This window comes from Emys orbicularis, chromosome 1 (genome assembly GCF_028017835.1).
Source record: "Emys orbicularis isolate rEmyOrb1 chromosome 1, rEmyOrb1.hap1, whole genome shotgun sequence".
Classification (NCBI taxonomy): Eukaryota; Metazoa; Chordata; order Testudines; family Emydidae; genus Emys; species Emys orbicularis.
In genome coordinates this window covers 58,144,241-58,168,174 of record NC_088683.1, presented here as the reverse complement: position 1 = coordinate 58,168,174, position 23,934 = coordinate 58,144,241, and the positions used below count along the sequence as shown (strand labels likewise).

Here is a 23,934-nt window from a genome sequence, read left to right as displayed (position 1 = left end):
GAGCACGAATCCATCTTTCAAAAGTCACTCTGTTCTGTGTCACAGACCAACAATATTTTATATGTGGTTACATCAAAGGTAGGCGCATGTCCTTGGTGGTTTCCTGTGCCTCTATAAGTGTACCAAGGTATGCAGAAAATAGTATTTCTTCTCTCTGTAATGTTATTCAAATAGGATGAAATTCACTTAACCGTTTAAAATAAGGCTTGAATGGGACTTGAGTGGTGAACAGGTCTTGTGTTAGCCCTCTGCATGTGGGTAAATTTCACGCATCTCGAGCAGGGTCAGAATGGTGGAATCTGAAAGATTAGTGGGCAGTTAGGAATGATAGTTGGGGATTAGCAGTGGTTGCTCTCCCTGCTGATCAGAAATGATACTCCCCAGGAAATTTTCCCTTAGAGGAAAAAGAAAAGCTGCTACTCTTAGGTTGCAACATAGTAAAAAGCAGCTTATCCTAGTGTTTCATAGGCAGTAGTCTGAGTTTTATTTTGTTTCTTTTCATTTCTAGGGGAAAATTCATAATGTCAGAGAAAAGGTCAAGAAAAAGGGGTTATTTCAAAATAATTGCTTTCTCAAAGGGGAAAAAAAGTTACGTATACAGTAGAGACTGTTATAAATAAAAGGGTACCAGGAGACAGGTTCTACCATCATTTCCAATCTAAAGATTTCTTCACAGTATCCAAGTGTCCAGCTTAGCAGTGCATCTCTGGGTTCCATCCCTATTGCAGACCAGGCTCTGGGAGCGGCAGGGAAAAGGAAGAAGTAGACATTGAGGGAGAGGAAGAAGTGAGGATGGGGGAGAGGGAAACCTGGTAAGGAGCATGGAGGGCAGTGATCACCAGACAGAAAACAATATTCATTCTTCATATTGTAACAAGTAGTCTGTTACAGCCATAGATGGCAAGGTCCAGAGAGAGGGGCTGTGGTGCTTTTAGGTAAATGCTGAATGCTCCAAGAAATGGGGACACAATCTTTTAGTATAATATAGCTCACTATTAGTAGGTTCTTCTAGATTTTCAGCCTACATTTTCCTTTTCTTTATTACACCCCACTATTCCTAGCTAAATCTTTTTGGCAACTTTCAGGCCAAGGAAGAACATTCTTAGTGTTTTGTTTAATGATGTTAGAGCATACCATGTTAATCACAATTTATTTGTACTTAATAATCTATAAGTACAAATATTAATATTATTTGTATCCTTGTATCTAATGCTGGATAAGATCTATTATCTTATGAGTTTGTACCTGCATCTGTCACACTAGTACCAGTGTCTGGCATAGCAAGGTACCTAATGGAACTTCATGGAGTCTTCTGCTCTTCTTCTGACCCTGGTCATAGGCAGCAGTGCCTGGGATACATTTTTTTTCTTGGGCAAGGGGGTCTAATTATTGTGGTAAATGTTACTCTGTGATAATATGAAAGTTTTATCAAAGAGGGGAGGTCTTACAGCATGATCTAAAGTCGTCAGATTCTAGTTTAGATTACTCTCTTCTGGAATTTTTTCCACAGCCAGATCTCCTTAACGGATAACGCCTTAAGTCTGGCTCTCATAGTGTTTTGTCCTGAGCTTTGATCAGCATTGTTCCAGTGGAATGCAGCTATATTGGTAGTTCATAGATGGAAATGTAGCCTCTCATGTATTTAGGACCTAGGGTTTGGTTGGACATATTCCTGGAGGTTTCATCACATGACATAATCTTTAATTAAAAATTGATCTTTAAGATCTGGAGACTCCAGAACAATCGTGGAGGGTTGGCAACCCTATTAGGACCAGATCCATTAATGGCTCTGAAGAACATGCCCAAGGCCTTGAACTGGCAGTAAAAATGGACCAAGAGCCAGTGTTGATGTGGCCTAACCTGTGGAGAAAGTGGGCTGTCTTAGGGCTTGGCTACACTTACGCGGTAGTTCGGCGGCTGGCAATCGAACTTCCGGGTTCGATTTATCGCGTCTTGTCTGGACGCAATAAATCGAACCCAGAAGTGCTCGCCGTCAACTCCGGTAATCCTGCTCGGCGAGAGCAGTACGCGGAGTCGACGGGGGAGCCTGCCTGCCGCGTCTGGACCGCGGTAAGTTCGAACTAAGGTACGTCGACTTCAGCTACGTTATTTACGTAGCTGAAGTGCGTACCTTAGTTCAAAGTGGGGGGTTAGTGTAGACCAGGCCTTAGTCTGTACTACCTGCAACCTTAGTATTGTTCATATTTATATTTAGGGAATTATGATTATACAGTCTGGAGTTGATAAATGAGGCCAGGTCTCTGGCTCACAGGAAGAGATGAAAGGTAGAGGTTTTCTGGATCAGTCCTGGCTTTATGAGGATTGGGTGCAATATTGCATTGTGTGTAATTTACATATCGTCCTAGGTGAGATGACATTGATTTACATGTAATAGGAAAATGGTTCTGTCATGTATTTCAGCCCAGGCACTCTGCATCTGTAATACATCAAAACACGCATGGCCTATATGAAATACATATGTCATCGATGGAGAGGGGAACTGTCTCTCAGCCCGCCTGGCAGCTTGCTTGCCATGTGCTGTTAGGCAAGCTGTTACAGGCGCAGGAGACAACACAATGGCCCGGGGGACCCCAGCCCCGTCAATCCCCGCGCGGCGGGGACCCCCAACCCACACATGGGGGGTGGGGGGTTGCTGGCCCAGCACACGCACGAGTTTCCATCTCTCTGCCACCTGCCTCCCGGGCGCTGGCCGTGAAAGTGCGACCCCGACAGCCAGCGCTGTGTGGGGTGAGGGACCCGGGCTGCCCTAGTCGCCTCAGCTCTCCGTCCGCCTCCCCTGGCTGCCGCCTGCTCACCGCAGCCGCGTCCCCGCGCCCCTCCGGCCGCCCGCCGCCGCCAGCAGATGCGAACCTGCCGCCTCGCGCTGCCTGGGGCTCGGAGGGCTGCGGGCGGCCGCTGGTTGGCGGCGGGGGGACACGTGAGGGAGGAGGGGGCGGCGGGCGGCAGCGGGAGCCGGAGTTTCCCCGACAGCTGGAGGTTGCGGCGGCGGCTCCTCCTCCCCGCTCGAGCCAGGGCCCCCCGCGCTCCTCCTTATTTACAAACACACAAAGGGCCGGGCCGGGGTCGCGTCTGCAGCCGGCATGGGAGACAAGAAGAGCCCGACCAGGTAAGGGCGGCGCGGGGGCCTGGCGCCGGCAGCGCCCGCGCCCTGGATTAGCGGCGCCTCCTGGCCGGGCCCGACCCTGCGCCGGGAGCAGCGGCGGCGAAGAGCCGGCTCCGCCGTGCAGCGGCCATGGCGGCCGCGGGAGCCGGGCTGCAGCGGGGGCGGTCGGGCCGGGCTGAGAGCCGGGCCTGACCCACCGCCCTGCCTGTTTTGTCCCTCCCCTCGTTGTGTGTGTTGCAGGCCGAAGCGGCAGCCGAAACCCTCCTCGGACGAGGGCTACTGGGACTGCAGCGTGTGCACCTTCCGGAACAGCGCCGAGGCCTTCAAGTGCATGATGTGCGATGTGAGGAAGGGCACCTCCACCCGGTGAGTGTCCGGCCACCCCGGCCCGGCCGCCGGCGAGCAGCTCGCAGCAGCCCCGGCATGCCAGTGAGCCGCCTGCTGCAGTAGGAACTAGGTCAGATTTATTGGGGACTCTATCGCCCGCGGGCTGCAGGGACAGGGAACAGAAATGCTGCAGCGTTTGATCCCAGAGTCATTTAACCCTTTGGCTCTGCCAGCTAAGAGGCATTTTCCTTTATAAAATTAACAGAATACTTGTCCAGACACTAGCTGATTCAGCTCTGAAATCATCTGGAAGGGAAGAAGAGGTGAGCTCCCTTCATTGCAAGGAGCTTCCTGGGCTTGACTAACATCTTGTTGTGCTTTGATTAATGTGTAGTATCCAAGCAGGTTTCCTTTTGTATGATGTACTAAAATAGCGTATGCAATGTTACATTTTTTTATATAATGCCTATGGGGTATATTCACCTAATTATTAAAATAATTCCGTGCAGCATAACATGAGATAATTATTTTCAAGTTTTAATGTATAAAACTATTTGTACAAAGTACAATGTGTTAAACTTGTATTTTTTTTTAATTGAAAGAAAGACAGGTGTGGGTCACCTTTATGCTATTTTACCTAAAGCATTTGCCTGTATTAGTATTTTTTCTTTATGCAGTAGCCTAATTCTGTTTCCTTAAAAACCCTAAACAAAAATCCCTAAATTTTGTTTATTTTATCTCTAACATTAAAGAACTGTCCTGTTTATTTTCAACCCCACCTTTTGAGATTCCATTTCTCTACAGAGGCGATTCCCCCTACTAATTTTACAAAAGAAATATAAATTAGCTGAGTTTTGTTATACAGTCAGTCTGAAAATCAGTGACTTCCTAGAACAACCTTTTTCTTTAAAACTCCTTCAGAAAGCATGCTGGGAATTATTTGGATCCAACACGTCTGTATAGTTTTAATATTATAGGTTAGAACAGAGAGAGTCAATTATTTTTTGTCAAGGTCCACGTTTCCTAATCAAGATATAGTCAAGGTCCAGACTCCAGAGGAAATAATAATACCCCCCCCCCCCAATAATGATAAGAAAATAAAAATATTTTGGTGTCTGTTCAAAAGCGTTTGGTGGTCCAGATTTGGCCCATGGTCCGCCTATTGATTACTCCTGGTTTAGAACATGCACTAGAGGATGGATAATTCTATAAAACCAACAAGAGTGCAATTGTAGAGTCCTTTGCCTATTAGCATAAGAAAATACTTATTTAATGAGCTTTTATTATTATTACTATTATACCTTATCAGTTAATCTTGCTAGCAAAAGAAGTTTGTGGCCATAGAAGTCGCAGTCTTCTCAAGAGTTACAAGAACTTCATTCCAGACATAAACCATTGCAAAAGTCATATTCAATATTGTTATGAATTTATGGTAAATCAATGTTAGAATACAAAACTGTGTAGAATTGAGTAAAATAATTTCAGGATTTTTTTTTTTTTTTTTGGAAAACCATAATGAATTTTTAAGTATTTTTTCAAAGCTAATTTTAAATTAAAATGAGACTGGCTTTCTGCTTAAGTCACTTTGTCAGTTTTCAGAGAATTTAATAAGCTATACATCTTTAATAGAAGCAAGGTGGGTGAGGCAATATCTTTTACTGGACCAACTTCTGTTGGTGAAAGAGACAAGCTTCACAAACCTGAACAAGAGCTCGGGCTAAGCGCCACAGCTTGTCTCTTTCACCCACAGAACTTGGTCCTATAAGGATTACCTCACTCACCTTGTGTTTCTACTACCCTGGGACCAACATGAGTACAACAGCACTGCAGACATACGTCTTAATAGTCAGACAGCATCCATAAAAAGTTACAATGCCAGAAGAGTGAAAGCAAAATTTCCCCAACAAGTTTAATACAAGTGAAGATGACAGCTTCTCCTAGACTTCATTAAGGACTCAAAGCCAGTTAAAATAGTGTTTTATTACACTAAAAATATCATTTGGGAGAAAAGTATTAGAATCTACAGGTGGCATTGGCTAGAGAGGCAGCTGTGGGAAACCATTGCTTTATTCTATGGTATTTTAAAAAGAAAAAAACCCTAATTTTGTTTTTCCTTGTTCAGTGATGTTCTGATATGGAGGGTTTCAGTAGATTCATGGATTTTTGTTCCCCCACTTGAAAACCTAAACCAAATGTGTAACTGACTAGACATATGGATTTCTTGCCATAAAACTTAGTCATATTTTCAAAACCAGCCTTCTAAGTTTTGTTTACAGCACCATGTGTGCAAAGTCCTGGATTTACACATGCCAGTCATATGTACAGATAGTTGATTCACATGTTCAGTTACATTTGTGCGCACAAATTAAGCCCTAATCCTGCATTTGGATTTGTGCTAGTGGATGCCTGTGCCCATGAAGAACTTCATTAGGCTCCATGTATGGATCCAATTATAGGAGCCTTAGAGGCTAGAGTGAGGACCTTCTGAAAATGTGTTCCAGGTAGTGCATGCAAAAAAAAATGTTTTTAATCAGAGGGAAGACTAGACACTCCCAAATAACACTTTTGTTAGAGAGAGAGAGTGGATGAATTCTGTAGCCTTTTAAGAACATAAGAACATAAGAATGGCCGTACTGGGTCAGACCAAAGTTCCATCCAGCCCAGTATCCTGTCTACCGACAGTGGCCAATGCCAGGTGCCCCAGAGGGAGTGAACCTAACAGGTAATGATCAAGTGATCTCTCTCCTGCCGTCCATCATCACCCTCTGACAAACAGAGGCTAGGGACGCCATTTCTTACTCATCCTGGCTAATAGCCATTAATGGACTTAACTTCCATGAATTTATCCAGTTTTCTTTTAAACCCTGTTATAGTCCTAGCCGTCACGATCTCCTCAGGTAAGGAGTTCCACAAGTTGACTGTGTGCTGTGTGAAGAAGAACTTCCTTTTATTTGTTTTAAACCTGTTGCCCATTGATTTCATTTGGTGGCCCCTATTTCTTATATTATGGGAACAAGTAAATAACTTTTCTTTATTCACTTTCTCCACATGATTTTATATACTTCTATCATATCCCCCCTTAGTCTCCTCTTTTCCAAGCTGAAAAGTCCTAGCCTCTTTAACCTCTCCTCATATGGGACCCATTCCAAACCCCTAATCATTTCAGTTGCCCTTCTCTGAACCTTTTCTAATGCCAGTATATCTTTTTTGAGATGAGGAGACCACATCTGTACGCAGTATTCAGGATGTGGGCGTACCATGGATTTTTATAAGGGCAATAAGATATTCTCTATCCCCTTTTTAATGATTCCTAACATCCTGTTTGCTTTTTTGACTGCCACTGCACACTGCGTGGACATCTTCAGAGAACTATCCATGATGACTCCAAGATCTTTTTCCTGATTAGTTATAACTAAATTAGCCCCCATCATATTGTATGTATAGTTGGGGTTATTTTTCCCAATGTGCATTACTTTACATTTATCCACATTAAATTTCATTTGCCATTTTGTTGCCCAATCACTTAGTTTTGTGAGATCTTTTTGAAGTTCTTCACAGTCTGCTTTGGTCTTAACTATCTTGAGCAGTTTAATATCATCTGCAAACTTTGCCACCTCACTATTTACCCCTTTCTCCAGATCATTTATGAATAAGTTGAATAGGATTGGTTCTAGGACTGACCCTTGGGAACACCACTAGTTACTCCTCTCCATTCTGAAAATTTACCATTTATTCCTACCCTTTATTCCCTGTTTTTTATAACCAGTTCTCAATCCATGAAAGAATCTTCCCTCTTATCCCATGACAACTTAATTTACGTAAGAACCTTTGATGAGGGACGTTGTCAGAGGCTTTCTGGAAATCTAAGTACACTATGTCCACTTGATCCCCCTTGTCCACATGTTTGTTGACCCCTTCAAAGAACTCTAATAGATTAGTAAGACACAATTTCCCTTTACAGAAACCATGTTGACTTTTGCCCAACAATTCGTGTTCTTCTATGTGTCTGACAATTTTATTCTTTACTATTGTTTCAACTAATTTGCTCGGTACTGACGTTAGACTTACCGGTCTGTAATTGCCGGGATCACCTCTAGACCCCTTTTTAAATATTGGCGTTACATTAGCTATCCTCCAGTCATTGGGTACAGAAGCCGATTTAAAGGACAGGTTACAAACCAAAGTTAGTAGTTCCGCAATTTCACATTTGAGTTCTTTCAGAACTCTTGGGTGAATGCCATCTGGTCCCGGTGACTTGTTAAGTTTACTCAGAATTGCAGGGAAAAAATGCAGACAACTACAGACCGTGAATGTTGTATTTTTGAAAGCCACTGGAGAACAGCTGAAAATGAGATACTTGAATCTTCATTGTTCCAATTTTAAGTGCATGCTATTAATACAATATAATAAATATTTTCAATCTTTTCACTGTCAAATAATGGAATTTTTTTTACATTTCCACAAAGTTTGACTTTTTTATAATAATAATAATAATAATATTTGGAGATATACCTATCTCATAGAGCTGGAAGGGACCCTGAAAGGTCATCGAGTCCAGCCCCCTGCCTTTACTAGCAGGACCAAGTACTGATTTTTGCCCCAGATCCCTAAGTGGCTCCCTCAAGGATTGAACTCACAACCCTGGGTTTAGCAGGCCAATGCTCAAACCACTGAGCTATCCCTCCCCTCCCATGCTAATAGATAGGCATTGATTATGATTTTATAAAAAGATAAGTAAAACAATTTAAATGTGGGTTTTCATCTTACATGGTTAAACTGGGCAGTACTTGGACTGGAGACCTCCCAGAGAAATCCTGGATGCTGCAGGAAGTGATGTGATTCATTAGGTGCTAAGTTATTGCGTTCCACCGCATAGGGAACTGCATTTCAATGCAGAATGAAGTGATTTCTCTGTCATTTGTAAAACATTTTGGGAACTTTCTGGATGAAAGATGCCGTATATATGTATATAAGACAATATTCATCATGCCTTATGCAGCCAAATCTCTCGCTGAAATTCAGTAGCGCCCCAAGATATTGCTTTATAGAAGGAACTGGTAGTGACCTCTATATTTAGGTTGCCTAATACTTTCCATTATAAAAGATTCTTATGATCTCTCTTGAGAAGCTCTGAAACCTCTGTTGCTTGTACCAAGCCTTTGAAATGTAGCAGGGGAGAGCCCTACAGTTAGATTAAGTGCCTTTTTTATTTGTCCCATGAAATTTTGCTCAGATTTTGCTGAGATATAAAGAGCTGAAAATCATTACTTTCTGTCACTTGCATTGCTCAGGAAAATTGTGGCACCATTCCAAAATAACAGAACATGAAAACATTCTATAATACCAGGCCCACATCACTCCCAAAGCAGTGGTGGACACTACAGTGGGATCCCTGAGAGTAGATGCCTGTTCCCCCTCCCTCCTATACCTACCTAATTGTGGCACCATGTGGGTAGGTGTCCTCCTAACTTCGGGTGGGGGTAGGAGAGAGGGAAAGAGAACTGAGCTGGGTTACCCTGACCACCCGTGAACCCAGCACATGATCCCTGAGGCCCATCTTCATCTTCCTCCACACACACACGCTTTGTAGTAAGTCTTCTGCTGAAAGCTAAAGTAGTTAGGCCTGTAGTTCAAGTGATAGACGTCTATGCTGGAATGCTAAATATTCAGGGTTCCAACCCTGCTGAAGATGCTTGATGAAGGGCTTGTTAGAGTTGTACCTAATAGAATTTTTGTTTACCTTTTCCCTTTTGAAAACAAATAAACCCTCCTAGGAAATTTTATGAACCAAAGTATGTTAAAATAATGTTGTTTGGGTTGCAAAGTCAAGTGCTCAAAAGTTTAAAAATGCAAGATGTAAGGTTGCTCATGCAACCTTAGTTATGCTTTTAATTGATCACATGCTACGTCCCCCACTGCTGCCCACCCTCCCTTTCTATCCCTGTTTCATTCATTGCACAGGATAAACACACAAGGGGGCAGAATTAAGGTTACATGGGCAACTGTAAATCTGGCTTTTCCTAACTTTCACGTGCTTAACTGTGTAAAGTAAACAACATTATTTTAACATAGTTTTTAAAATGTAATTAAAGAGGCTTTTCGTTTAATAGGTGGCTTTCTTTAGATTTAACAAAATTAAATGGTATGTCAAACTAACTAAATAGGTGGAAATCTAAAACCCACTTTTATTAATATAATTTCAAATAGTATTCTTTAGGAATATAAGAACAGCAGAATTGCTATATAAGAATGGGTTTTTTTTTTTTTTTTTCAAGCCATGGTCTGCGGGCCCCTACTATGTCTAAGCTTTCCAAAGGGGTCTGCACCTTCATATGAAATTTTTTAGGGGGCCGCAAATGGAAAAAAAGATTGAAAACCACTGATATATAAAGTTAAATAGTTATGGTTTCTTGAATTATATTTCTGAAGTTATGATTTAGGGCTTATTACTCCTAAATTGATCTTTAAATTACTTGTATTGCTTGCTTTGAATTTAGTAAAAATTTCATCTGGCTTCTAAACTGCAAATTGGTGCAAAGCTATACAAACCCAAAGAAAAATGGATTTGGGTTTTTTTGTGTGGATTCTGACATTTTATAAAATGTAGCACTCTTTAATAAACATATTGGGCCACCTGCTTTACACTACAGTAGAATCTCAGAGTTATGAACTGACTAGTCAGCGGTACACCTCATTTGGAACAGGAAGTACGCAATCAGGCAGCAAAGACAAAAAAAAAAAAGGCAAATACTTTACAGTACAGTGCTGTGAAACATAAACTAAAAATAAAGGGAAAGTTTAAAAAAAAAAAAGAAGACTTGACAAGGCAAGGAAACTGTTTCTGTGCTTATTTCATTTAAATTAAGATGGTTAAAAGCAGCATTTTTCTTCTGCTGAAAGTTTCAAAGCTGTATTAAGTTAATGTTCAGTTGTAAACTTTGAAAGAACAGCCATAACGTTTTGTTTAGAGTTATGAACATTTCAGAGTTATGAACAACCACTATTGCTGAGGTGTTCATAACTTTCAGGTTCTACTGTACGCTAATAATGCAAGAGATGTAGACAGGTATTTGAGGATCACCCCAGTTTCAGGGAAGCTTCTAGAGGCATAGAGATGTAGCCTCACCACACTCCACTGCTGAAATGGGAATATGATGGAAAAAAGGGGGCACGGCTGGAGTATCCTTATGCTCTGCTGATCTCAGTTATAGGATTGCACCTTCCACCCAGCCTGATTTTGAGGAAAGCAAAAGACATCGCTGAGTTATACCAGGAGACTGACAATGGTGCACAACTGGGCTAGGAAACAAGATGCTCAAAAGCCACCTTCGAACCCCTTCCCCCCAGATATTTGTTCTGCATTTCTTGGCTATAGCAGAGGATCTATGATTCTATGATCTGGGCCACTAGTTTTCTGCATGTATTTTAAAAAAGACTGGGCTGTTTCTGGTAAACTTGTAAATGTGAGATATAGATTTCCATTTGAAACTCTCATGTGACTTAATATGCATTGAGAAATTATAAATAAAATGCTTTTTTTTAGTTTGTTATCAGGGTCCTTTTTCTTCATAAAACATGTGAAATATGTTTGGTCATGTGCCATCTGGATATTTACAGTTACAAATGAGTTACATTTAACCAAATCTGGTATGTTTATTTCTTTTGAAATGCAGTACCTCTCAGTGCTGATGGCCAGAGCATATCTAGCATATCTGAGTTTTAACACGTCTAGGTTACAGCAGCTTATTAAGGACTGTTCTTTTGTATTCCAATACTCAGATTTGTATTTTGGGGGAGGGGGAGAATTGGCTGCTATGCTGATTTTACCAAATTCAGGACTGAATCAAGCTTAGTGTATTGAAGAGCCAAAAGGGCATGCATTTGCAGGCACATATGGCAGTTTTTGAAAAAGAAATATTTGCAAGTGTTGAGAGTGAAAACAAATTTACAAAGACATTGTAATGTATATGACTGCTTATGCCATTGGTCTTTAATATGAAATTATTATGAGGAAGAGCTGAGTATGTCATAAGTAAATTGCTTCCTCGCATTCTATACGTAACCATTAGGAGTCATAAATACTGAATTGGACTCTTTTAAGGTTTACATGACCTTTGTTAAATCTGTGCATCACAGTGCTGATTTTTTTTAAATTTTTATCAAAAATGTAATGAACTTTGAGTTTCAGAAAGCTTTATTTTTTGCACAAGTAGTCAAATGAAATGGAGTTCTTGTATCATGATGGGGTGCCATCTTTATTTTGAACACTGTTAGGAGCAGTTTGTATGGGAAGAAGAGGTCATAATTAGCTGATAAACAGAAGAGCAGACTTGAAGTAGTGGGTTTGAAAAATATTTATAGCCTGTTTTTCAGAATTAGCTCTTAGTGTTAAATGTATTTGATATTTTAAACCTAACTGATAGATAAATTTCAACCCATGTTCTTTTGCAAAATGTTGTTTTTCAAAAAATCTGAACTTGATATTTTGACTTTGTTTTATGTAACCATCTCCTGATTTCTCCTGTGTCTGTAAAAAACCAAACAAACAAGCATTTCATTTGAATTTAAAGTTGTTCCAGTAGTACATGAACTGTGTCATACAACTATGTCTGGTTGATGCAAACTAAAGTAGAGATTTCATCTGAGATCAAGTCACAGAATATATTGGTTTTATTGACAACCAGCTTTGTGTTGAGGAGCTTGAAGTGAAGCTTAGGTAACTTTTAGGGCTGTCGATTAGTCGCAGTTAACTCATGCGATTAACTGAAAAAATTAATCTTGATTAATCGCACTGTTAAACAATAGAATACCAATTGAAATTTATTACATATTTTTGGATGTTTTTCTACATTTTCAAATATATTGACTTCTATTGCAACACAGAATACAAAGTGTACAGTGCTCACTTTATATTATTATCTTTTATTACAAATATTTGCACTGTAAAAATGATAAAAGAAATGGTTTGAGCATTGGCCTGCTAAAGCCAGGGTTGAGATTTCAATCCTTGAGGGGGACATTTAGGGATATGGGGCAAACAAAATAGTTGGGGATTGGTCCTGCTTTGAGCAGGGGGTTGGACTAGATGACCTCCTGAGGTTCCTTCCAACCCTGATATTCTATTCTATGAAATAGTATTTTTAAATTCACCACATACAAGTACTGTAGTGCAATCTCTTTATGGTGAAAGTGTAACGTACAAATGTAGATTGTTTTGTTTTTATTACATCAAAAACAATGTAAAACTTTAGAGCCTAGAAGTCCACTCAGTCCTATTTCTTGTTCAGCCAATTGCTAAGACAAACAAGTTTGTTTACATTTATGGGAGATACTGATGCCTGCTTCTTATTTACAGTGTCACCTGAAAGTGAGAACAGGCATTCACATGGCACTTTTGTAGCTGGCGTTGCAAGGTATTTACGTGCCAGATATGCTAAACCTTTGCATGCCCTTTCATGTTTCAGCCACCAGTCCAGAGGACATGCTTCCATGCTGATGATGCTCGTTTAAAAAAAAAGTGCATTAATTAAATTTGTTACGGAACTCCTTGGGGGAGAATATGTCTCCTGTTCTGTTTTACCCGCATTCTGCCGTATATTTCATGTTATAGGAGTCTTGGATGATGACCCAGCACATGTTGTTTATTTTAAGAACACTTTCACAGCAGATTTGACAAAATGCAAAGACAGTACCAATGGGAGATTTCTAAAGATAGCTACAGCACTCAACCCAAGGTTTAAGAATCTGAAGTGCCGTCCAAAATCTGAGAGGGACGAGGTGTGGAGCATGCTTTCAGAAGTCTTAAAAGAGCAACACTCTGATGAGAAAACTATAGATCCCGAACCACCAAAAAAAAAGAAAATCAACCTGCTGGTGGCATCTGACTCAGATGATGAAAATGAACATATGTTGGTCCGCTTTTGATCGTTATTGAGCAAAACTCGTCATCAGCATGGACGCATGTCCTCTGGAATGGTGGTTGAAGCATGAAGGGACATATGAATCTTTAGCGCATCTGGCGTGTAAATATCTTGTGTCGCTGGCTAGAACAGTGCCATGTGAACTCCTGTTCTCTCAGGTGACATTGTAAACAAGAAGCGGGCAACTTTATCTCCTGCAAATTGTAACCAAACTTGATTGGCTGAAGTAGGACTGAGTGGACTTGTAAGTGCTAAAGTTTTACATTGTTTTATTTTTGAATGCAGGTTTTTTTTATCATACTTCTACATTAGTAAGTTCAACTTTCATGATAAAGATATTTCACTACAGTACTTGTATTAGGTGAATTGAAAAATACTATTTTTGTTTTTTACTATGAAAATATTTGTAATCAAAAATAAATATAAAGTGAACACTGTACACTTTGTATTCTGTGTTGTAATTGAAATCAATATATTTGAAAATGTAGAAAACATCCAAAAATATTTAAATGGTATTCTAGTATTGTTTAAGAGAGCGATTAATTTTTTTAATTGCTTGACAGCTCTAGTAACTTTCTCTGACACCTTGACTTTCTGCGAGAACATGAACTATGATGATAAAGAAATAGGAATCAGGGATTACTTCGCACTCTGTCAAGGGAAAGGCCTTTTCTCCCCCTCCCTATTGTCACTGGAACTGATGAAGTCAGAGCTATTGGAAAACCTCTACTTATTGCTGTTCTTGGCCTTCTAGATCCCAGTACTTCAAGTGTTGTTCAACCCTCCTTTTACACCATTGGTAGATGTGTTTCCTGAAGGGCACATCTGATGCAAATGTATGCTGGATAACATAGGCATAGTTGAAAGGGTTTGGGGAGGTGAAAGAAAAAGGTCTGAGGATCTACTGCATAGGAGGGATTCATAGACTCATAGGGATTCAGACTCCAGGGCCAGAAGAGACCATTATGATCATTTAGTGACAGTCTGACCTCTGTATAAGACAGAGCCAGAGAACTTCCCCAAAAATAATCTTTTCTGAACTAGAACATATCTTAAAAAAACAATCTTGATTTAAAAATTGAGAATCCATCACATCCCTTAGTAAATTGTTCCGGTGGTTAATTACTTTTTCTGTTAAAAATATATGCCTTATTTCCAGGCTGAATTTGTCTAGCCTCATCTTCCAGCCATTAGACATTTGTTTGCAAGATTGAAGAGACCATTATCAAATATTTGTTCCCCATGTAAGTACTTATAGACTATAATCAAGTCACCCCTTAACCTTTTTCTTTACGCTAAATAGATTGAGATCCTTGAGTCATTATTATAAGGTGTGTTGTCTAATTCTTTAATCATTCTCGTGGCTCTTCTCTGAACACTCTCCAGTTTATCAGCATCCTTCTTGAATTGTGGACACCAGAACTGGACACACTATTCCAGCACCGAGCTCACCACAAAATACAGAGGTAAAATAACCTCTACTTCTCCTCAAGATTTCCCTCTTTCGCATCCAAGGATCACATTAGCCCTTTTGGCCCCAGCATTGCACTGGGAATTCATATTCAGCTGATTATTCACCATGACCCCCAAATCTTTTTCAGAGTCACTGCTTTCCAGGATAGAGCCCCCCATCTTATAAGTATGGCTGATGTTCTTTGGTCCTAAATGAATACATTTACATTTAGCTGTATTAAAATGCATGTTGTTTACTTGCGCCCAGCTTACCAAGCAATCCACATCACTCTATATGACTGGCCTGATATTATTTCTCTCCATTATTTACCACACCCTAATCTTTTGTCATATGCAGACTTTATGGGTGACGATTTTGTGTTTTCTTCCAGGTCAGGGTTGTGTTGAATCCTGTTGATTTATCTTGGTTATTTGTAAGGCATCTGTCACTTTGGTATTGAAGTGCATTTAAAAAAAAAAAAATTTGGGAGTTTACTCCTGGAGTGCTTCTAGGAGGACTGCTATGGGTCCTAATGAGCATTCTAATGATTCTGGCTCTTCTGTTGTCCTTCACTCTTTCACCTAAATAGTGTGTGTTAATATAATTTAGTTATTTTTTATTTAAATGTGTGCAAGTGGGGTTAATAAATTTGGTGTTAGTGCCACCAGACTCTTCTTCTTTAGCTATCTTGCTGTTGCATGGTCTGAAAGATATAGAGATTTGAATGAATACCTGAGTCAAGATTAATTTAGATAAGACAGAGATGATATTGGTGCCATCTTCTAAAGGGAAACTTGACCAGCTTGCATTATTATTTTTTTTGAAAGGTTGGGGGAAGGGCCACCATCAACTAGAAAACTTCTCCATCCTTCTGGCTTTCATCTGAAAGCAATGACTTGTCCTTAAACTTGGCTATTCCATAGTGCTTGGCTCTGCCATAATTAGAACACACAAATTGATTTTTTTTCCCCTAGTGGAAAAAGAACATCTTAATCTATCGTTCATTTAAAAAGTAGAACTACCAACTCTAAAAAATAGATAAAAGGTCAGCTTGACTGGTTCAACAACAAACTGTTGCTTACAAATATAGGGTCAGATTGCCCCCTTATGCTTTCTGAACAGAAGAGCTTGTATCTGCTTGCGTGAGGAGAGGAACAGAGAAGTTGAGGAGTGCTGCTTCTGTGGCATCATCTTCTGGGCTTCTGTAAACTCCCCACTGTGAGCTGAAGAAAAAGCTGTATTGTCCACATTCCCTCTCCTTCCTCTCCAGGAAAGTGATGGATATTTATACCCAATATTAACCCTGCTTTGAGCAATAGTAACTGTGCCTTTGCAGATAAACTGTGTGTGTGTGGGGGGAGAGAGGTCATGTTCCCATGAATCCCACAGATCTGGGAGTCTGTACCAGCTGCCAGCTCCGCAGACTCCCAAAGGCTTTCTCCTAAGGGGATGTTGTGAAGGAAACTGAGCTTTCTGACCCTTCTACCCCCCTTCCATTTCGCCTATTGTTTTCGAATAAATAGTAGCTGGCTGAGATCTGTACTCCTTTCAGTTACTTTTTTGTAACAAGTGTATTCCAATATTTATTATGTGAACCTACATTTCTTTCTAGTTAGAAAACATATTTGAAATAAACATCACTTTGCTGCATACTGGGGGGGGGGGGGGGAGGGAGATCAGTTGTAATACCAGTATATGAGAAGTTAAAATACTTTCTGTAACACAGCTGAAGAACATTAGGTTGCTGCTTTTTTTTTTTTTTTTTTTTTTTTTTTAATACATCCATGAATGTAAATTTGGGTTTTCTAAAGCTGATGAAATGGATATTTCTTTCTCAGGATGGACTGTTATGCAGCGTACCAGTCCCCTGCAGGATGCTTGCTGGCCTCATCTGTTAAATGCCATCTGGAAAATAGGGCAGTATGTGCTTTAAGGGAATGATTAAATAGGAACACTGCCTCAAGGGGTAGTTTTCCGCACATTTATACAGTGACTGATAAAACCATATGGGACCTGTACATCTATTCTAATTGAATCGGCTTTATAGAAATACAGAATTGCTAGAAATGTAGTAAATGAATAAATTCCAAGTAAATACTTCACACAACAAAATAGCTAGGAATCTTAAGGTACTGGAAATCGGTCATTGTTGGAAATCTGGGGTCATTTGGAGGTTAGATTATTATTAATTTTTTAAGTGTAGTAAATAGAGTGCAACAATGCAATTTGTATGTATTCGGCATATGGGTTTGGTCTACTCAGAGTTCCATAGCACCATTCAGGCCACTGTTTCCATTGTTTGCATTGTCAGGACTGTTGTATAATTTGCATAAGCAATACGACTTGTCCTAAGCAATATGGCATACAATGGAAGTGATGGTAATGAGAATAAAAAGGGAAGAAAATCATTTGGATTAGTTAAGTAAATTAATAAATGTTGAAGATACTCTTATCATGCACTGTCCTAATGTAGAACTATGGAAGACTAAAAAGCAACAGAGGGTCCTGTGGCACCTTTGAGACTAACAGAAGTATTGGGAGCATAAGCTTTCGTGGGTAAGAACCTCACTTCTTCAGATGCAAGTAATGGAAATTTCCAGAAGACTAGTTACTCAGAAGATGGCTGCGTGTCGTCATTAGCAGCAATGTTTATGTAACATTGAAAGGGAAACATAGTTTCATATATTTGGGGTTCTCAAACATTTGTATATTGTGGGCTACATCTTTGTAGAGAGATTAGTCATAGGCCACCGCCCCACCCATCACAATCTGCAGACCACCTCTTCTCCCATTGGTGATTCAATTACATCCCTGTGGCAATGAAAACAATTGCTTATATAGAAAGCAATCTTAAGAAGGTATTTAATGTAATTATAGCTTCTTTCAGTATGACTTAGTGGATAGAAATAAGGAGAGCCATCACCATGTGAGGTCCATTGCAAATGTTCTGTGGACCACAGTTTTAGAGCCAATTTTTAAAAGGTTTTGAATACTTCTTAATTTGTATATTAATTGTCAACATTCTGCACGGTGACATTGCTTCAGTCTAGAAGAAATGATAATTTTAAGTAGAAGCTGCAAATTCACTTTCCATAGAGTTGAAGTTGAGGGCAAAACTTCCATTGACTTCAGAGGTGCCAGGATTCACCGAAGGTCTCTAGTGAAGTTGAAAAAAGTAGCTAGTTTTGTAATAACTTTTATTTAATATTGCAGTAGCACCCAGTGAGGATCAGTGTGCTGTTGTGCTAGGTGCTGTACAAAAACCTGCATAGATACAGCTCTTGCCCCCAAAGAACTTGCAAAATAGGTAGGTAAGTCTGATATAGTCTGTCTTAATGGGAAGAGAGATATAAAAGAATTTTGAATTTTTAGTTTTGAGAAACTAAGAGAACATTATTAGAGTAGTTGGAAGAATTGAGTACCTAGTAAAATTGACTGAAAGGGATACCTTCAACTTAAAAATAACATCTGGAAATTTTGTATTTACTACACTTAAGACCATTATAGCTGAAAAGTTGATCTATGAGATTGTGTGTGTGTGGGGGGGGGTGACATTTATTTTTATTTTAGTATGGTTTTATGCTTGACAGCGCTCTTGAGCTTGTTTGTTCCTGCAAGAGGACTCTGAGGTACTGAGCATCTTCAACAACCATTAAAGCCTCTGCGAGTTGAAGGCACTCAGTACGTTGCAGGATCAGGCCCTTCATGTTTAGTCAGTTTCATAGTTTCCCTGCATAGTCAGCCATTTTCTCATTATTCAAAAAAAATCAATAAGAGCAGAAAAACCTTTACAAACTTTTCCAAGTTCCTTTTAAGATTTCAGGACATGTGATTTAAAAGATGAACTATCAGAAACTAAAACTTTAATTTAAAAAATAATACACCTTTAGCTTGAATCATGAGCTGAGGCCAATAAAAAGGTAATTTTGTTTCCACTTCTTAAAAAAGATTAGATTGTGCAAAAGCGCATGCGGTTAAGGTTTAATTAAATAGACTGTTCAAAATGGAATAAACAGCATGAGATGGAAGCTTTAAATTTCTGCCCTTTTACCTGGAAGCTGACTTCCATCAGATCCTGCCCCTTAATGACATCAGTATTGGTTTTAGTGAGAAACTGTGGCAAGATTGAATTATCAGCTGTTTGCCATCTAGATCACTACATGAACAAAAGTATTAATCGTTTTACTTTCTAATGTCTTAATCTAAATATTTTTTTATGGTTTTTTTTTTTTTTTTTCTGAAATCTATTGATTTCTGCCCATATCATGAAGACTTGGGTTTAGTGGCAATTCCTTGGATCTGTGGAAATTCCACATCTGTGCATTTGTAGACTCTGGTCAGAAGATAAGGATGATCAATTCACTATTTTCTTATATAAAATGCTAATAGGATTACAACATGGGTACAAATATGCATCCTGATCCCTCAAGATTTTCCATGTAATGGAATCCCCTGGCCCGCAAGGGGTTCTTTTTGAAGTCAGCAGGACTCCTCCATATGGGACCCAGCACCAATAGAGGTCATCCCCATACAAGGCTGCTTGTAGGACTAGGGCCACAGTGACATACATGCACTTTCTACTAGGACTAAAGATCAGAATATAATAAAAATTAAAAGAAGTTGTGAAAGCTGTTAATATTTGGTTATGATAAAATACATCAGAAGCTGTTGGTTCTTATAAGAACAAGACAGTTCTGTCTTTATATGCATTAATTTTTTTATTATCAGTATTTGCTTTTGTACTTTTAAAGGAACAAAAGATAGATGGGGACATAGATACAGAAGTCTCTTAACCTCTCGGTGCCTTTTTAAAATATCTTTTCTGTAACAGGATTTAAAAACATACCTATTTGTACAGTGGTGTTGTGTGGATTGATCAATGTTTGTAGAGAAGTTTGTCATCCTTAGGTGAAAGGTACAATGTAAGTGCAAAGTATACTGGAGGGGAAAAAATGTTTATTGGTTGTAGCGCCTGTTTTATATAACTTTTTAATGGTATTGCAGTTTATACTGCATGTTTATTTCAGTATATTGTGACTCTATTGCATCCAAATTGTCACTTGTCATGAAAAATGTGTGTTCTAATGCTGCTCATAGTTGTAACCTATTCTGTAATTTCAATGCTGAGCAGCAGTTGGTTTCGGGGTTTTTTTGGTTTGGTTTAGTTTTAGCTGCAATTAAAATTTTGCATAATGACCTTTCTTTGGAAACTATATTAAATGAATATTTACTGTCTGATACTGCACCTATAATAAAAACTTAAACATTGTACAATGATTATTAAGATCATACATACATATATGGGTTATGTGAAGATGTGCTTCTTAATACTGTGTATTCTGATATTCTGTGTCTAACCTCATCCCAGAAAGGTTTAAGTACATGCTTCCTGTATCATTTATAAAAAATATACCTGCTTGTGTTTTGTATTTCTAGCATTTGCTGGAAATAAACAAAGTAGATATCATTCTAGCTGGTATGGGGGGGGGGGGGGCGGCGAGAGCAAGCGAGTGTGTTGATTAGATTTAATTTAGAATTTTCAGTATATTTGTTTGGATTATTGAATTAAGATACTTGAGTACCTAAGTAGTTCTTTTTTGTGTGGGATTTGGCAAATATATGATTATGTAGATAGAAAGTTGTAAAGATACACTGTGACAATTTGTGGTTCAAACCAGACCAGTAAGTGGTGGTATCACCACCTGTCTTGCAACTCTGGGTGCCTTAAATGCTATGCTGACACCAACACCCAGCCGACAAACATGCAGGTCACTCCCAGGCTTCCATCACCCATTTACTTTTTGCAGAGTGACCCCCAGCACCATCCCAATCCCAAATTTCCCCCAAATTCATCTGCCAACATGACAATCTGCTGAGGCTCCCTGAATTGTGAGTTACTGCGTTACCCCTCTCCGCCTCAGCAAGTGGAAATTTTGCTCCTCCTTAGCTATGTGACAACACCCTGACGCTCCAGTTTCTCTACCCTGCCAGCAAACTCTTCAGGAGTCTGCCAGTCCAAACCTTGCCTTGCAGGTAGCAAACAGTGAACCCCCACTACTGAGTTCCCCAGAGATGTCTCTTTGTAGTGTCCAGCTCTCTCCTGGAATACTCTGAGAAGTTAAGTTGATTGCTCCATTAAAAAGACAATACACTGCAGCTCATTAATTTAACTGGGGTTTGACAGACCCTCTTATTTCAATCTCGCACTGGATTGGTTTATAGTAAACAAGTTTATTAAACAAAAGATCATAGGTTTAAGTCATACCAAGTATAAGGAGTAAAGATAGAAATGGTTACAAACAAACAAAAGTAAATCTACATTTCTAAGACTAAGTCCTGGTCTACACTACGAACTTATGACCCTCACTGAGGGGAGTGGAAAATCCACACCTCTGAGTGATGCAGTTATACTAACCGAACTCCCACTGTAGACAGTGCAGTGTTGATGGGAGGGCTTCTGCATTAACATAGCTACCGCCTCTCAGGGAGGTGGAGTGCCTGTGCTGATGGGAGAAGTTCTCCTCGGTGTAGGTAGCATCTTCACTAAACCACCCAATGCAGCTGCGCCACTGTAACTCTGTAAGCGTAGGCAAGCACTAAAACTTAACTTCAGCAAGTTACAATCTTTGCTCAAGCAGGTTACTCACTTCTATTCCGTTCCCAGGGACTTAAACCCCCTTGGTTGATGGACCTAGCATTCTGTGATTTCAGTAGCTCTGGCCCCTTGAATCCCCCAAGTGATGGTCAACTATGGGGTTCTCTCCCCTTCTTATTGTAATTCAGTAAACCTCTGAAATGTATTCTTTGAAAAGTAAGCCCAGACAAAGTTTGTCTCTCCTGCTGGGGTGTAGATGCCATGCTGTCTTCTCCCCTGCTTGTTAGCTGGATAGCTTTGTTTACCTTATATTTAAATTTGCTTTCATTGTCTTTGCTTGATGCCCAGGATGGTCAGACAAGCTCATTCATTCCTTTGTCTAGGGCAGACTGGATTTATGCATTGTTTGCCAAATAACTTTAAGAACAAAATTATATCCCATACTTATAACTGTTTGTACAGACCCTGTACATATGCTACTGGATGATTTTTGGGACCAGCGTGGCACCAGTTTGTATACAATACCTTACATGACATCTTTTAGATACAGATTATGACAGTAGTATGTTGGGTGCAGAGAATGTTTCAGGCCTGATAGCTGCTGACAGAGAGTTGTAAACCCACCAGTGGGACCCTGTGTCACATATGCTTTTTCTTAGGATTTCAGTGATGACTGTGCACTGGAAAAATTGAGATAAGTTGGTTTTTATCTGAAGACCTGTGATTCTATAAGTAGTTTCTTGAGACAATGTTTGGGATTCAACTGGTGTGGTATGGCTGATGGTCTTCAAATAAAATCCATTAATTTATATAGCAGAGGTTTAAGAGGGAATAATTCCAGTTCCACCTATCTTCAGTTCTAATAGTTGATGGAATCCTTTCCCTATATAAATTAATGGATTTTATTTGAAGACCACCAGCCATACCACACCAGTTGAATCCCAAACATGATAAAGAGATTGCATTATGGTATTGTATGAGGAGAATTGAAAAATACTGTTTCTTTTATCATTCTTACAGTGCAAATATTTGTAATAAAAATAATATAAAGTGAGCACTGTGCACTTTGTATTCTGTTGTAATTTAAATCAATATATTTGAAAATATCGAAAAACATCCAAAATATTTAATAAATTTCAATTGGTATTCTATTGTTTAACAGTGTGACTGAAACTGTGATTAATCGCGAATAATTTTTTTTTGAGTTAATCATGTGAGTTAACTGCGATTAATTGACAGCCTTAGTGTTTACCCAACCTGGCAGCCACTAGTTGCGTTGTATACTATTCACAATAGTATATTGCTGTTGAGTTGGCTTATTAACGTTATTCTGCAATTTATCCCATGTTATGGTTCATTTATTTTAAAAGCTGGATTTCTTCATATAAATATTCATGAAAAAAGTACTTCTTGTCTGTATTTTTTGTTGGCAGGTCTATGTTGTTTGTTGAGAGAAGCATGATGCTTCTGATATCACATTTTTTTCCTTGAAAAGGTGATATATGAACTAGCTGCTTTTTTTTTTTTTTTTGCCACATCCTGCAGTAACTGCATTTCAAAAACTGCATGGTTAAAATTGGAATGTTTATCTTTACAATATCAATTTTGATTTGTTTTTGAGATGTAATTGTAGCTTAGGATTTTAGCCTTCGTATATTTTAAACTAGTCAAGATCTGTGGCTTTCTACTAGTGTTTAAATGTAACTTTAAAACCAAACAATTTCAGATAATTCAGTGTTAACATTTATGCATTATGTAACTAAGCATGCAGTACAAAGATCTAATACCATGGAGGAGTTCTGGTGAAGAGACAGTCCATGAGAGCAAAGATAAAGTATTTTGTCATCAGGATCCATTACTAGAACTTATTTCCAAAATGACAATTGGATATGGCACCTTTGCTGGCAGCTCAGTCTCTACCCCCATTACTTTTATACAGAGCCTATCTTTTAGCCCCTAGAGATGGCTTATCTCCCACCATTCCCCCTTCCTCACCTCCCATATTTGAGCTAAAGTGCGTTTGTAAACTGCTGTGCCTGTTAAGGTAGACAAGTAGACTATGTCAGTCTGGCATCTTTCACATGGACTGAGCTTGTTGTTAAATGTTAAGAGAAATTAGGGTTGGAAAAATTCATAAAATAGAAATCTTGATAAGATATTTTTAAATCTTACCTCAGTGAGGTTACATGAAAGAATGGGGAAGGCAGTATCAGCAGGAGGATGAAGATGGAATTCCATCATCCCTGTTGAAAGAATATTTTGACTTCAAAAGAGCTTAGTCAGGAACACACAAATATCCTACAACACAGAGGACACAATGCAGATAGGGATAGGAGAGTGTCCAGATCCATTGAGCTTTATGTGAACCTAACAAGAGCTAGAGATAAATTAGTTTACACTTTGCATTGTGAAAAGTTGAAATAGCTGCCAAATATTATCCCACTCTTCAGCTGCTGAAAAAAGTACGTACACTGTTTCCTAGGCCTTGTGGAAGTGGGGATTTTAAGAAGTAGGG

At 39.3% G+C, this 23,934-nt stretch overlaps 1 protein-coding gene across 1 annotated transcript in view; it reads left to right on the top strand.

Moving 5' to 3' along the window:
* Nucleotides 1-2,976: 2,976 nt before the first annotated feature.
* Nucleotides 2,977-23,934, top strand: part of YAF2 (YY1 associated factor 2) — a 45,424-nt gene continuing 24,466 nt past the window's right edge. The window contains exons 1-2 of the mRNA XM_065413552.1: nt 2,977-3,127; nt 3,365-3,490. Of these exons, the coding sequence (XP_065269624.1) occupies nt 3,102-3,127; nt 3,365-3,490 (152 nt within the window). The 5' untranslated portion in view covers nt 2,977-3,101. The remainder of the gene's footprint in view (nt 3,128-3,364; nt 3,491-23,934) is intronic.